This window comes from Alexandromys fortis, unplaced genomic scaffold (assembly GCF_014885135.2).
Source record: "Alexandromys fortis isolate MF-2015 unplaced genomic scaffold, M_Fortis_MF-2015_v1.1 scaffold_283, whole genome shotgun sequence".
NCBI lineage: Eukaryota > Metazoa > Chordata > Mammalia > Rodentia > Cricetidae > Alexandromys > Alexandromys fortis.
Window position 1 is genome coordinate 1,038,896 of NW_026068164.1, and position 14,451 is coordinate 1,053,346.

A 14,451-nucleotide genomic window follows, 5' to 3' on the forward strand; every position below is an offset into this window, starting at 1 on the left:
TACAGGCCACACATTCATATAATATACATATGTATATATAAACGTAAAAAATACTAAAAAAAAAAAAGAAAGAAAAAAGAACAAATTCTTAACTTGTAAACTTAGATTCAACAAATAAAATCATTCTGCCAAACTGTTATGAAAGATTCAAAATGCTTCCTCTCGAGCTCTGTGCATACCCTATCATGGATAAAACAAATAGTCAGGAGACCACAGCAGGGTAAACAGGGTGTCAGTTGCGGCAGAGATGATACAGGGAGGCCAGAGGGATGGCTCCTGACCTCTGGACATGGGAGGTCGCTAATGACATTCAGGGGAGCAGCTTTGGAGAGTCTAGGCAGAGGAAGGCAGCCACAAGGGGTTAAGGAGGAACAGCGGGCTGCACACAACTTTCTGAGAAGTTGTCAGGAGGGAAGGAAGGTACCAGGGTGAAAAGTTGAAGGTGAAGAGAACTCGGGGGGGGGGGGAGCCATTTTAGGATGGGAGCGATTGTCGTCATCATCAGCGTCACCACCACTGTTCTTTCAACGCCCACGGAGAGAGGGCTTACTGTGTGTGGGCCTCACATGTCACTTAACCCTCATCCCTAGGGGTGAATCTTTACACCCACCCTGCAGACATGGAAGAGCTCCTGGGGCTAAGCTGTAGGACTCAGATCTCAGGATGTCTGGCTCTGAGCCTAAACTTTTTACTTCCAGGAAAGGAGGCTCAAATACAGAAACCGACTTGTCGAGGTATGGAGAAAGTAAGGTTTATGAGAGTACTTATAGCTGGCCATGATGGAGCGTGCCTAATATCCCAGTGCTCGGGAGGCAGAAGCAGGAGGATTGCTTAAAGTCTAAGGCCAGTCCTACATAGCAAGACCCTATTTCATTGAAGGGGGAAAAAGGAGCTTTTGCCTGTTGGAAAACGAGAGGGCAGGAAGATGGCAGCAAGAATAACAGGCTAAAATTCCTTGAATTTTAGTGCCCTGCCTCCTAGCTCTATGACCTTAACCGAATGAATTCCTAACCTCCTCTAAGACTGTGTTTTCTTTCATAAAATAGATCATCAAAAATACCTCTAAAGATTGTTGTAGAAATTAAATGAGACATTGAGTGAGCACTTCTTAAAACACAGGGACTGGCACAGAATAAGTACTCAGCCAGCTTTGCCTGTTAGAAGAGAACAGGGTGGGAGTGGGTGGGGATGGGGACATTGTGAGCTGCTGGAGAGGGGTCTTGTCTCCTCACCTTGCCCACTGCGGTGATCCAGGCCTCCAGACTGTCTGCTCCGTCTGTGGCAAAATGCTGGATTCTTCCCCCAGTGAGGATGAGTTCGAAGGAAAATGGAAACCTGAAGGATAGATGACGTCAGGAGGATAGCAGGGGGTAATGAGGGCGCTGCCAGGATGGGTACTGATAAGAGCCGGATGGAGAGGGGAGTGTCACCTGTCAAGGTCACCTGGATCAGCAGGTGGGGGGCTTACACCCAGACATACAACATCCTGAGGCTGGAGAAGGCTGAGGGGTTCAGGGCTGCTCTCTGATGCAAACATTTCCAGGGCAGCTCCCAGCACACACCACAAGCGGGGCGGAGCTAAGTGGAAGAGAGATAGAGGAGCTGTCACCAGCCCCGTGTCACAGTCCCCGTTCCCACATACTTATTTTACGTCAAGCCTTCTTCCTATGGCTGATACTACGAAATCTTCACAGTCATTCTAGCAAGTGGGTTTGTATTTAAACATTGCCCTGCAGATGGGAAAACTGAGGCTTGCCGTAGTGCAGCATGCCTGAGTCACACAAGGAGGAGGGAACAGAGTGGACATTTGACCCAGATAGTCTGACGTCAGAGCAGAATCTTTTGACCGTCATCTAGTGCTGTGACCTGGCCGACCTCCAGCATCCCAGTCCACTCCAGGGCACTTTCCTATCCCAGCTCTGTCCTTCTGTCTCTCTGCAACACATTAGCCCTAACCTGTCTCCTCCCATCCCCTGGCTCCCGCTTGCTCACCATCCCGGCCCCTGCGGAGGGGTGGGGCTCCAGCCTTGTTGCTGACAGGACCGCAGTATAGGAAGCCTCTGTAAGAGGCAGGCACTACCACTTCGTTGTATACTCCAGGGGAGGAGTCTGCCAGGGGAAGAAGGGATCAGGTGAGGACAATGCAGGGATGGAGGACTTCCATTGGAAAATGCATCCAGGGGGACAGGACCATGGGACCCAGTTCCACCAAGAGCAAGAAGTGCAGCCCAGTGGGACTGAGTCCCTCACTACCCAGAGTGCCACAGGAGGAAAGGACAGAGACAGGCCTCTAGCCTAGTCTTCACCTACTTCTCCCCCCACCAACCACCCACCAGCAGGCAGTTCTAGGTGGGCACACCAGAGCACGGCCATCTTTAAGTGTCCTGACCTATCCAGTCTGATAAGTGGAAGCCAAAAATCATTAAACCAGCTACTTATTCCAGCAATAAGAATGTCCCCAGGAAGCTGAGACCTGCCTGGCAGGTTGATGCTGCCAAGATGGTAGGGTACTAACACCTGGGCACATTCTATTCTAGGCAGTGACCTCAGGGTATTATCGCCCATCCCTTGACCTCCGGAAGTCTGAGAGCTTAGGAAACTGCCAAGCCTGCCATTGCGATAGAAAGGAGAATGAGGTAATGGGCCCCTCCTGAAAGAAACGAGTCACAGGTTGGGTGTGGGAACTCCTAGGGATGATAGGGAGTTACTTGAGAGGATGACCTGATGGTAGAAGACTAAGCAAGCTGCCATTGAGGACTGAAGGGGACCAGGGCTCCTCTCCCTCAGTGGCTTCTACGCAGAGGAGCTGGGTCATGTTCTTTAGCAGGTTGGGTCCCACCATAGCTGCACACAGTGCCTACAGGGAAGGAAGGATCTCTCTCAGCCTCCTCCACAACCCAAGAGCTCCTCCAGTTTATCACCAAAAGCTGCCATTATCAACCACCCAGGTCTAAGCATTCCAATACAGACTGCACCCCATCCCCCATGAACACCGACCTGTCCCTTTTACCTGTAGAAGCTGGCTATGATCCGGATGCTGAGGATGGGGCTTCCGGAAGAGACCCAGCTTGTACTTGCGGGAGATAAACTCTCCCCGAGGGCCAGGGGCTGAATCTGGATGCAGCCCTTCACCTGGGGGTAGGGCCCCTGCCCAGAAGCTGTTGGCACGATCGTTTCCCAGGACAATGAACAACTGCAGAATGACAAGAGGCCAAGATGAGTGACCAGAACTCAAAAGTCTCCTGACAGCCTCACCCCCAAGCTGGACCCCAAGTCTGCTTCTGGACGCTCCCTCTCTATTCCCCACCGCTTCCCTCAGACCCCTCACCTGCACTATCTCATTGCTCCAGACACTGGTGTCCAGCTTCAGGCTCTGCACCTTGGAGATCCCAGAGCCCAGGGCCCGGTGCTGGCCTGAAAGTATGGGAAAGCTGTGTGTCAGAGTGCTCTGAGTCCCGCCCAGGATCCCCCAGCCAGGAGTCCCTCTCCTCCACCTCCCCGTTTGTGCCTGAGGTTCACCACTCACCTGCACACTGCTTGCAGATGACCACCCCCAGGTTGACGGCAGCCCAATCAGGGCGGGAGGCCCCGCAGTCTGCACAGTGTCGGTTTGCCCGGTTTGACCAGACCTTCTCAGCCACCTCGTAGTCAGACAGGGTCTCGGTTACTGCTTCTTGCAGAGCGGCCGCCCAGCTCTGTCGAGCCCCCCCAGACTCGGCTGTGAAGCTGAGGGGTGGACAGCCAGTCCATGGGCATGGACCTCCCGCCACATCCTATCCCAATGGCCATTCCTACAAGAGCTACTAGAGGCCACTTCTGGGTCAGAACTATTATTCCCATTTAATTTTTGTCAGCGTCTCATCTATACCAGGTTGGCCTCAAACTTTTTATATGGTTAAAGATGACTCTGAGCTTCTGAACCTCTGGCTCTGAGGACTGCGATCAGAAGCATGCACTACCATGCCTGATTTATGTCATGCTGGGGATCAAACTTGGGGTATTGTGCATGCTAGACAAGCAACTGGAGCAACTGAGCTATCCCATCTTCCTTTCCTGACATCCTGACCTTGCTCACTGAACTCTCATCTCTACCCATTGATATCCCCCAGAGGAGGCCTCCAGCCCTCTGCACCTTTGTGATCTCCCTTGAGAAGACCCTAGCCTCGCCTTCCACCAGTCTGGGCCCCACCTGAAACAACGATGGGGTGTGAGCAGATCAAAGCTTCGACTCTTGGTCTCTCGGACACTGCAGCCTTGCAGTTGAATGAAGCAGATCCCAATGCCCAGAGAGAAGGCCTAGCAGGGTCGGGGGCGCACAACACCGTTAGAGTCCAGAACGGGCAAGCCCAGGCTTATCAGCTCCTGCCCAGCTCTCTTTACCTGTTCACTCTTGTACAACGCCAACTCTCCAGGGATCAAGGCAGCAAACACCTTGGCCTTGTGTCCACGCAACTCCAACATGCCGGTGCGGAGGGGTCGTGGTGGGTGAGGGGGACGGGGGTGGCCCAGGAGGCGCTGTTCCTTCAGGCAGGATTGCAGTGTAGAGCACCATAAGTCACGTTGAGCTGGTGGGCCGTGGGGACAGAGAAGCAGGTCAGTGGGATGTGTGTTAGTTAACCTAGCCTCCCTCCTGCCCTAACCCCTGTGCTCGGACCCTCACCCTCACTCTCTGTGCGGAACACAAACACTCTCTGGCCGGTAATGACCTGGAATTTGTTGTCCTTGCTGCTTCGGGTCATCTCAATGGCAGTCAGAGGGATCACACCTTTGGGGAAGGGGTCCTATGGAGAAAGCCCAGGAATCCAGGGGGACAAGAACTGAGCTCCGTGCACTGAACTCATGAGCTCAGCATTCAATGCACAAGGTTACAGCTGCTGAGCCAGCTCCCGCTGATGCTGACAGTGAACAGCTGGGGCCTTAGGTTTCCCATCCTTCTAGTCCTCAGCCAGCCTCCCTGTCTTTCCCTCTCTGGTATCCATGTAGCAGCGCCAGCCCCCTACCTTGTCACTGCCGAAGTACGTCAGACTCCTTCCATTGAACTGCACAAAACGTCTCTGGAACACGTAATTTCTGAAGAACGAAGAGGCCCAGATCAGTTAGGTGTTTGGGAATGCGTGGTGTGGACAATCCCTAGGCCTAGAACCTGTCTGCACTCTACCTATCTCTAATCTCTTCTCCTCTCCCTTCCGTTCCAAGCAGCCCTACCCCTGAGGTGAGAGTTTGTCCAGCCAGCCACTGAGCAGCGGCATAGGACGATCCGCGGTGGAGGAGAAGCTGGCATAGGGTGAAATGAGGTCATCACTGGTCTCTTCTGCATCATGGGTGGGTACTGAAAGGATGGTGTCCCCGGGTAGCTCGAGGCTGGCATAGCCAGCATCTTCCCGTGTCTCCGGATCCTGCCTGCTGAGCATTATGGGTACAAGAGGAACACAAGTCAAACTAGGTGCCCTTGACAATCTCTTGGTAAGTTCCCCACCCCTACCCATAAGCACCTATCGTATGTCTGGCAGGTGCGAGAGCTTACTTTGTAAAGAAATGGGATAAAGAAACTAGCAACCCAAAGGGTTGTCACGAAGCTTCATCCTGAGTGTACTTGGAGGTTTTACTGGGAAATGTCAGTCTCTCTCCTCTGGAAGTGGGAAAGATGTGCAAATGCCATCCTGCCATGGTCGTTCACAGCTCATCAACATACACACACACACACACACATACACATACACATACACACATATAGCATATTACTGTTGCTATTGTTTCTCCAAGATGTTCTTGGCTTTCTTCCCCCTGACTTAGCTCCCAAAGGTTCTCCCTGGCATGAAGCAAATCGCCCAAATGGTCACCTGCTCTCATTCTTGTCCTCCCTCCCACAGTCCCTTCTCTCAGAGTCACCAGTGCTCTGTGAAAAATGCAAATGAGATCACTGCATTCCTCTACAGGAAACTTCAATAATGCCCCATTCATAGTTAGGATAAACGCAGATTTCTATGCATGAGCTACAAGAACTTGCAAAATGAAGTCCCATGACTTCATCTTATTCCACCTTGCCCTTGCTTGCTATGTCCAGCCACACTCTCCATTCTCCAGGGTCTTTGCACATTTTGTCTGCCTAAAACGCATTTGCTATGCTTCTCTCATCCTCCAGGTCTTTGCCTATGGCATCTTCTTACAAAGGGGAGATTTCTGTACTAATCCAATGGTTCTCAGCCTCGGCAGTACAAAACCTGGGAAACTTTAAACAAATATTAGTCCGTGGAAATTTTAATCTCTGGGAGTTAGGCTCGGACACCTGTAGTTTTAAACATTCCCAGGCTGTGGTACAACCAAGGTTGAGAACCACTACTCTACCCTGTTTGCTTCCTATTGCACCGAGAAACTGAAGCAATCAGACAAGAGTCCCACAGACTCACAGCGCCACGTCAATCCGATTTCACGCACATACTCTGCCTACCTCCTGTGACTGTAATAAACACCTGTCTAACGCCAGGCTCTTCCCCCATGCACTTGATTTCACAACTCTCACCTACACAAAGACATCACTGCGGATTTTCCCACCTTCCTCTCCACCAAACTGTCCTTATCCACTTACAGACACATACAACCTTCCATACAAAAACTGTTCGCTTCACTCCACTCCTGCCATTAACAGTCATTCTATGTCTTTGTTTTTTATAGAGAAGTGCAGTAATATAGTCTGTATTTTCTAATCCTTTCGGTTTATTTTATTTTTCCTTTTTTCTTTTATTTCTTTTTTTTTTTTTAAGTTTCTCTGTGAGTAGCCCCGACTGACCTGGAACTCACTCTGTAGACCAGGCTGGCCTCAAACTCAGAGATCTGCCTCCCTAGTGCTGGAATTAATGGTGTGCACAACCGCCTACAGGTTTTTCTCTCTATTCTTTCTTAAATGCACTGATCAGGCTCTCACCCCTTCCACTCCTTGTCAGAGTCCCCAGTGACCTACATGATTTTAGAGGTCCATTCTCCGTCCAGACTTACTAAGCATCCACCCGCTCAGCAGCAGGACACAGCTGACCTCTCCCTCCTCCTTACGTCCTTCCTTTGGCTTCGATGACATCATCTTCCTTCTCTGACTATTTAGTTGAGTCTATTTAATGACTCTCTTCCCCAAACCTCTGAATGTAGGAGAGCATTGAGGCTCTGGACTGGGTCTCTTCTCCCTCCACACTCCCTCTAAATGCCGACAGTTTCCATATTGAAATCTCTGGCTCCGATAGCCCACCCAAATGATAGGTAGGTGTGGTAGCGGTTTTATTTGTCATTGGCTCCTAGATTTACTAAACACCTCACATTTCATGTCTGAAGCAGAGTTCCAGGTCTGTCTCCTCCTTCTTGCTTGATGCAGCCTTCCTGTCTCAGACCACACTCCATGAACTCTTACGTGCTCAGAACAGCGTTATCCAATAGAAATCAACAAGGACTATATATGTAATTTAGCAACTTAAAGAAAAAAGAAATATTGGCATTGGAAAGATGGTTCAGCGCAGTCAAGAGGACTGGCTGTTCTTGCAGAAGACCCAGGTTTGATCCCCAGCACCCAAATGATAGCTCACAACCATCCATAAAACCAGTTTCAAGGAAGCCAACACCCTTTTTTTGGTCACTGAGAGCAACAGGCATGTAAGCGGTATACAAATATACATGCAGCCAAAACACTCATACACATAAAATAATTTTTAAAATGTTTAAAAAATAGTTTGTTTTAGTAGTTCATGTTTTATATAACCCAGTATGTCCCAAATGTAATATTTTAGTATGCAATTAATGTAAACATCACTAAGATGGAGACTGGAAAGATGGTTCAATGGATATAGTTCTTGGTACATGAACATGACAACATGAATTTAGATCCCCAGCACACATGAAAAGCCAGGCACCATGCTGAATTCCTGCAGCCCAGCAATGAGGAGCAGAGATCGGTGGGTCGCTAGCAATCAATTGCTGGCCAGCCTAGCCTCTGAACTCCAGGTTCAGTGAGAGACCCATCTCAAAAAAAAAAAAAAAGAAAGAAAAAAGAAAAAAATAGACAGCTGATATCATCCTCTGGCCTCCACACATGGATGCATGGGCATGTGCACCTGTGCACACATATATGTACACATATGTACATATCCCTCACACACTAAAAACAATTACTAAGATATTTCTTTCTATATACGTTGCATTCATCTAGTGCACTTTTTTGGCAGTAAGTTCTGGCAGACGTTTGACGTTTCCAGCTCTTCTCGGTGCAGACCAGCATGTTTCACATGCTCGGCAATCACATGTGGTTAGTGGTTACCATAGAGGACAGCAGAGGCTCACGATGAGGCCCCCATAGTCAATGCCTGGCTGCTATCTTCCTCTCACGCACCAACGCAGTGTGACACGTCACCCTCAAAATGCAGCCACTTCTCATCAACTCTGCTCCCACCACTGCACGCTGAGATGGCTCGCCCAGACCACTGCCCCCAAGGAAACACTCTTAACAGCCCCTGCCACTTCTGCCGCCACGTCGTTCCCAGCAAAGCAAACAAAGCGTCCTGCCACGATCTAAGTCAAAACTCTCCGGTGGCTTCCCATGCCACTAAATGTAAGAGTGACCACCACTGTAGGTCCTACCCCTGGGGCCCCTTTCCTTCTGCCATCTCCCCTTCTCAGTCACACCCACCTGACCTAGCCACACCACTGCCTTCCACTGCGCCTGCATCTCCCCAGGCTGTGTTTCCACCATTCCCTCTGCCTTCAGAACTCTCCATAGCCAGTTCTTCAATTCAGGTCCTTCAACTTTTTGCTCAAATGTTATCCTCTATTTCCCTCTTCCTCCTCCCTTTCTCCTCCCTCTTCGTTGTATACCTGTGTGCCCCACCTCCGTGTGTGTGTGTGTGTGTGTGTGTGTGTGTGTGTAGACAGAGGACAGCATTTGAATACAATCCTCAGCACAGAGGATATTTTTTAATCGTCCAACAACTCAGTGAAAAGCTACAGACCTTTCTACCTCCCCGTCCCCCAGCTCTCTAAACCTCTTCTACTACATTGTATAAAAAGCTAACATTTGCTAGGTGGTTGTGGTGCAAGCTTTCAATCCCAGCACTTAGGAGACAGAGGCAGGTGGCTGTCCAAGTTTGAGGCCAGCCTGGTCTGAGGGTAAGTTCCAGAATGGCCAGAGCTGTACAGAGAAACACTGTCTTGAAATGCAAACACACAAAACCATTTATTAGCTATCTTCCTGTAAGAAGATGACTGAGCTCTTGGGAGCACTTACTGGTCTTCTAGGGAACCTGCATTCAATTCCCAGTACACAGGGTGGCTCGGAGCTATCTATAACTCCAGTCTCAGGGGATCTAACACTCTTTTCTGGCCTCCAAGGGCACAAGACATGCACATACTACACAGATATATATGCAGGCAAAACACCCATACACATTAAATAAAAATACACCTTCACTAAGAAAGAGACTTTTTTCAAAAAGGGATTTCTGCAAATACTGACTTCCCTAAGTGTCTTTATCTGGCATGTAGCAGTGTTCAGTGTTTGGTATTTGCTGAATGAGAGCAGTACTTTTGAATTTTAATTATGTATCATTTGCTTACATACTTCTTTTGTGGTCTGTCTGCCCCATTGCGTCACAAGCTGCCTGGGAGCAAAAAATGAGTCAGTTGTATATGCCCTGCATCTTGAGTGCTTGCTTGCCACCAAGGGAATGCTCAATGCGCATTTGATGCGTAACTGGATACACAGCCACCACTGCTAACTCAACTGCTCCTTAAGCTTCCTTCATTCCCCCACCACTGTCCCTCTGAGAACTCACCTGTGTTCAGCCCTGTCCTGACAGACACCTCTGCCATCTCTCTTGTCAGGGGCTCCTGGGACCCCCACAGGCTGGACACCGTAGTACAGGCAACCAGGATCCATGATGTGCACTGCCAGGGTGAGGAGAGAGGCAGTGAAAAGGGAGAGGGAATTAGGTGAGTGTCCGAGATGCAGGTGGGCACAGTTCCTCTCCAGCAACCTGCCTACCTGTGCCTATTGTGGGCCTGAAGGCAGGGGTTGGGGCAGTGGCCTGGGAACTGTCTGGAGTCCTGGAAAGAAATTCTGTTGATTATTAAGGGGAAAGGACAGCCCTCATGCCCCGATGATCTCTTCCTCTTCTCAGGATCAAATTCCCAGGTAGCAAACCAACTCACTTGTCCTGAGTTGCCTGGGCCCCGCCTCTTAACTCCAGGCCGAAGTAGATGGCATTGGGCATCATCTCCATGGTATTCGGGATGGAAGGCTGCTCAGAGGAGGAAGGATGGAGAGGGGAGGACCTCTGGCTGCGCCCTGAGTCCCTGGATACTTCTGGATCCCGGAGGGTTGGGCTCAGTCCAGGCCTCTGGGCGGTGGTGGCAGGGCCACTGAGCCCAAACACTGTCCTGGGCTTGGGCACAGGCTTGGGGGGTTGGTCATCAGGGGCTGGGCTGGGAGATGGCTCCATGGTACTATCCTCCTGGCAATCCAGGGAACCCTCAGAGCCCGCCTGCAACAGGCGCAGGATGCGTTTCCGGTGTCCGGTAGCACTGATGCCCAAATGCCTCAGCTCCTCGTGGCCCAGGCGTTGGGCTGCACCAGCTGTAGCTAGGCCGTGCCGCCGGAAAGTGTCTGCATACTGCTCCAGATGCACCGCAGCCAGCCACACAGCGATGTCCAGGTCCTGAGGGGCAGCCATGGGCTCTCAGGCCATTGCTGGGGGGAGGCGCAGGGTGAAGGGAGGGCTCAGGCTGAGATCCCCCCTCCCTACCCCAAAGTCTGAGGCCTGGATGGGGAGTACCAGCCTCCAGTCTTCTTTCAAAGAGGAATGCCCAAAGGCTGTGATCTGGGGACAGAGCCATCCCAGGAGGTAAGAACAGACTCTCTCCTTACAGGAACTGAGGAGACTGAGGCCCGTTCTCGCAGCAAGGGGTGCTGGTGTGGGTCCCCAAGTGCCTGCCTCTGAGCTCTGTTCCTGCTTTCTGTGCACTCAGCTAAGTAAGCACAGAACAAGATGCTGGAGTGTGCTACAGGGCAGGGCAGGGCAGGGCAGGGTGAGGAAGCTGAGAAGCAGAGGCCACTGAGCTGGCCAGGTCCAGCTGCGGAGTAAGACAGGAGAGGGGCAGGCCACAGAGGGAGAAGGAGAAATAGCTTCACTCACACTAGTTTCCAGAGCTGAGGTTCAGGGTGGACATCCTAATCCTGGTCATTCCCAGTTCCTCCTCCCCTTCCACCTATTGTTTCTCCTCAGACTTCCTTCCTGTCCCTCTAGCCTGGCCACCCCCACATCCTGCCTGCTGTGGTCAGGCTACCCAGAAGGCCCCTACTAATCCCAGTGTATGGGGTCCTAGCCTGGGCAGAGGCCACCTAGGAAACAGAGATGGCTGGAGAACCTGGCTGTACAAATGAGTGACCAAAGGGGAGAGGTAGTCCTAGTCCTAGGTGTTCTTTGTTCCCCACACATGTACTTGCATGTACACATGCACACGCGCATGGGCACGCACACACACAGAAAAAGAGAGAGAAACAAAAATGTGAAAAAACAAAAACAAAAAAGTGAAAAAACACACACACATAGACTCAGCAGTGTGAAAACACAACACAGAGACTCAGCTATATGAAGACACGCGCATACACAGACTCAGCAGTGTGAAAACACACACAGAGACACCCAAACTCTAACTCAGCAATGCGAACTCCCCTGCCCCCCATCCAAACCTTCCTTTTCTGAGCCTGCCTTTTCCGTACCCTAGCCCTGCCCCATTGGGCCAGCATACCCCTAATCCTGCTCCATAACCTGGACCCATCTCAAATTCATTTCTCCCCCGTCCAGTTCTTGTTCTGGCTCCATTTCCACTTCCATCTCTCAACATTTACCTTTGTCCCTCTCCTCTGGATTTGCTCTGTAGTATACAGCTTGTCAGGCCGAGCTGTATTCTAACCAAGTCGTAAGTTCTATCTGTAGCTCTGGCCACCTCTGACCCTTGCCTGGCCTCTGCTGTTTGCCTTTATTAACGCGGCTCCCATCCCTGATGCTCTCCTACTGGGTTCTAGCCCAGGGCTCCCTTTCTATCTCAGGGCCAGTTCTGGCCTCTCTACACTTAGCTCCCATCCCCAGTGCTGGGGGGTGCGGTGTTAAGCCTCGGACCCTGAGTCAGATTCCCCTCTCTTGGTGGGTGACTCTGTCTGGGCTCAAGGGCATTTAGCCACTGCCTGGGAGCCAGGAGGTGTTTGAGAGCTGGAGGCGGCAGGTGCGGGCGTGTCCCCGTGGGGCACAGCGGACTTTGAGGAAGGCAAAGGGGGGGGGGGCAGAGGCCCCGCAACAAGGAGGGGCGGGTCGCAGCAGGGAGGAAGGAGAGGAGGAGAAGGGAGCCGCCACTGAGGGGCCCTGGGAGCCCACAGAGTTCCCGGAGGAGGTGATGGGGTGGAGTCAGAGAAGCTGGGCCCGAGGGATCGGGGTCCTCACCTCGCTGTGGCCTCCGTCAGCTCCCGGGTGCCCGCCGCGCTGTCCGAGACCGGGGGTCCGGCTGCGCCAGCACCGCCTCCCCGCAGCCCTCCCCCGACAGCCCAGCCCAGCCCCGCCCCGAAGGCTCGAGGGCTAGCCGCTCCTTGTGCAAGCAAGCGCCCGCCTTCAGGTGGTTTGGGCCCCTTACCCAACCGCCTTGTTTATCAGGGGTCTGCGCTCTGCTTTCTCCCAGAACAAAAAGTAGGGACTCAGAAACTTCTGGGAAAGGGACTAAGATCGAGAGCCAGGTCAGAGATAGGGGTAGAGAGTAGAAATAGAGAAAGAAAGAGCATTGCAGAGGACCTTTGTGGGGGAGAAGGTGCGGGGCCTGAAAGCTTCTGGCCCCTCTCCCGCACCCAGCACGGTGAACTGGACTCGGGCACCCCGTTAAATGGGGGACGAGAGCAGAATGGGCAATGCCTTTGGAACTGAGGACCACTACTCCCTCTGCTGGGACCTCCCTCGGTGTTGAAGCCCAGCAGAGGAGGCTCACCGGCTTCTGTTGCCCCAAGCGCCCAGCCTAGGTTTCTTTTCCTGGGTCTTCCAAATCGAGGCTGCCTTTCTGGGGCAAGCACGGTGACCGTACATGCTTGGACCTTTTCATTCTTAGGAGAAGCTTCTTCTCTCGACTTTCCCACCTGAAGCTTCCTGGGGCATGGTGGCCTGTAGGAGGGTTGCCCCTCCCCTCCCTGCAGCAGTAACAAGAGCTCCAGCCCTGAAGCCTGTTCCCCAGCGCCCTCCCGCCCCCCCGGAGACACTTCCCCCTCAGAGCCAGGCCAGTGTTCAGCTATGTGTGGTGTTGGAGGGTTGGGGGTGTGCTGGCCTGTGTGTTTTCCTGTTTGTATTATGAGAGGAAGTTGGCTGTGAGTCAGCAGACACAGGAACTGTCAGTAACTAGAGGAAGACCCCAATTTGGGGGGGGGGGGGGGGCAGGCGGTAGGGGAGTGTGAGGAAGTGGGTCCCATCTCTCCCTGTTGTCCCAGCTCAGGGACCGATCATCATCCTCAACCTCCCACAGTCCCACTTCCCCAGAGCCTTTCCTTTTAGAAAAAGGATGATAATAATAATTAATAATTAAAATGTCCATAATAATAGTTACCAATTATTGAGAGCTGCAGTGTCCCAGGCCCTGTGCAAACATTGCTTTGCAAACTTCAATTACTCATCACAATACTCACAAAATAGGACATTTTACAGCCTTCATCTGACAGATAAGGAGACAGGACCGCTGAATGACTTGATCAAGCTAGGAAGCAGCAGATTGTCCAAGTCACCCACAACCCAGACGGGGACCACAGAAACAGGTTCCTATGCGGGAGGAGCCCTCCTCTCCTGCAGCGGTGATGACAATGCTCTTCAGGGATCTTCAGCTATAAGGAACAAAATGCAGCAAGGCCCCAGCTTCTTCCCTCTGAAAAGGGAACTCCTGCTCTAAGACCAGCCAAAGACAGGGCTTTCACAAAAGAGATCTGGGGACTTAAAACGGCGTGATGAAAGTGACCCCTGCTCCCAAACCCCTTTCTTTTTGTTTTGTTTTGTTTTTTTTTTTTTTGTTTTGGTTTTTGGAGACAGGGTTTCTCAGTAACTGTAGAGCCAATCCTGGAACTTACTCTATAGACCAAGCTAGACTTGAACTCACAGAGAACCATCTGCCTCTGCCTCCTGAGTGCTGGGATTAAAGACATGTGTGGAACCAGTGCCCAGCCCAACCTCCTTTCTTGATCTTGCTTTGCTCTCTTTTAGCTCTCAGAGACCCATCCCCTTATGGAATCCCTGTCTAAGTCATCCAGCTTCTTGTTAGAGGTGGGGCTGAGCTTGTAAGAGAGGGAAATTACAAGCAAACAAACAAGTATCCCACAGTGCCCCAGGAATTGTGTCTGTGCTGGGGAGTACCCTGATAAGGTGCAGGAATTCCAACCCTTTTTATTTTGTTTCCTTTTGG

At 51.6% G+C, this 14,451-nt stretch overlaps 1 protein-coding gene across 5 annotated transcripts in view; it reads right to left on the reverse strand.

Moving 5' to 3' along the window:
• Arap3 (ArfGAP with RhoGAP domain, ankyrin repeat and PH domain 3) overlaps positions 1–13,169 on the reverse strand; it is a 27,000-nt gene extending 13,831 nt beyond the window's left edge. For 2 of the 5 annotated variants that reach the window (XM_050127966.1, XM_050127961.1), the window contains exons 1-16: positions 12,471–12,591; positions 10,183–10,720; positions 10,016–10,077; positions 9,807–9,918; positions 5,206–5,403; positions 5,001–5,070; positions 4,661–4,781; positions 4,381–4,565; positions 4,190–4,296; positions 3,527–3,726; positions 3,329–3,414; positions 3,011–3,193; positions 2,722–2,857; positions 1,993–2,109; positions 1,431–1,578; positions 1,233–1,335 (exon numbers count right to left, since the gene is read on the reverse strand). In XM_050127966.1, coding sequence (XP_049983923.1) covers positions 1,233–1,335; positions 1,431–1,578; positions 1,993–2,109; positions 2,722–2,857; positions 3,011–3,193; positions 3,329–3,414; positions 3,527–3,726; positions 4,190–4,296; positions 4,381–4,565; positions 4,661–4,781; positions 5,001–5,070; positions 5,206–5,403; positions 9,807–9,918; positions 10,016–10,077; positions 10,183–10,703 — 2,349 coding nt within the window. In that variant the 5' untranslated portion in view covers positions 10,704–10,720; positions 12,471–12,591. Of the gene's footprint in view, positions 1–1,232; positions 1,336–1,430; positions 1,579–1,992; positions 2,110–2,721; positions 2,858–3,010; positions 3,194–3,328; positions 3,415–3,526; positions 3,727–4,189; positions 4,297–4,380; positions 4,566–4,660; positions 4,782–5,000; positions 5,071–5,205; positions 5,404–9,806; positions 9,919–10,015; positions 10,078–10,182; positions 11,207–12,470; positions 12,592–13,002 lie in introns of those variants that run through there. The other 3 variants (XM_050127963.1, XM_050127965.1, XM_050127962.1) reach the window with 3 other exon arrangements.
• Between the last annotated feature and the right edge of the window lie 1,282 nt (positions 13,170–14,451).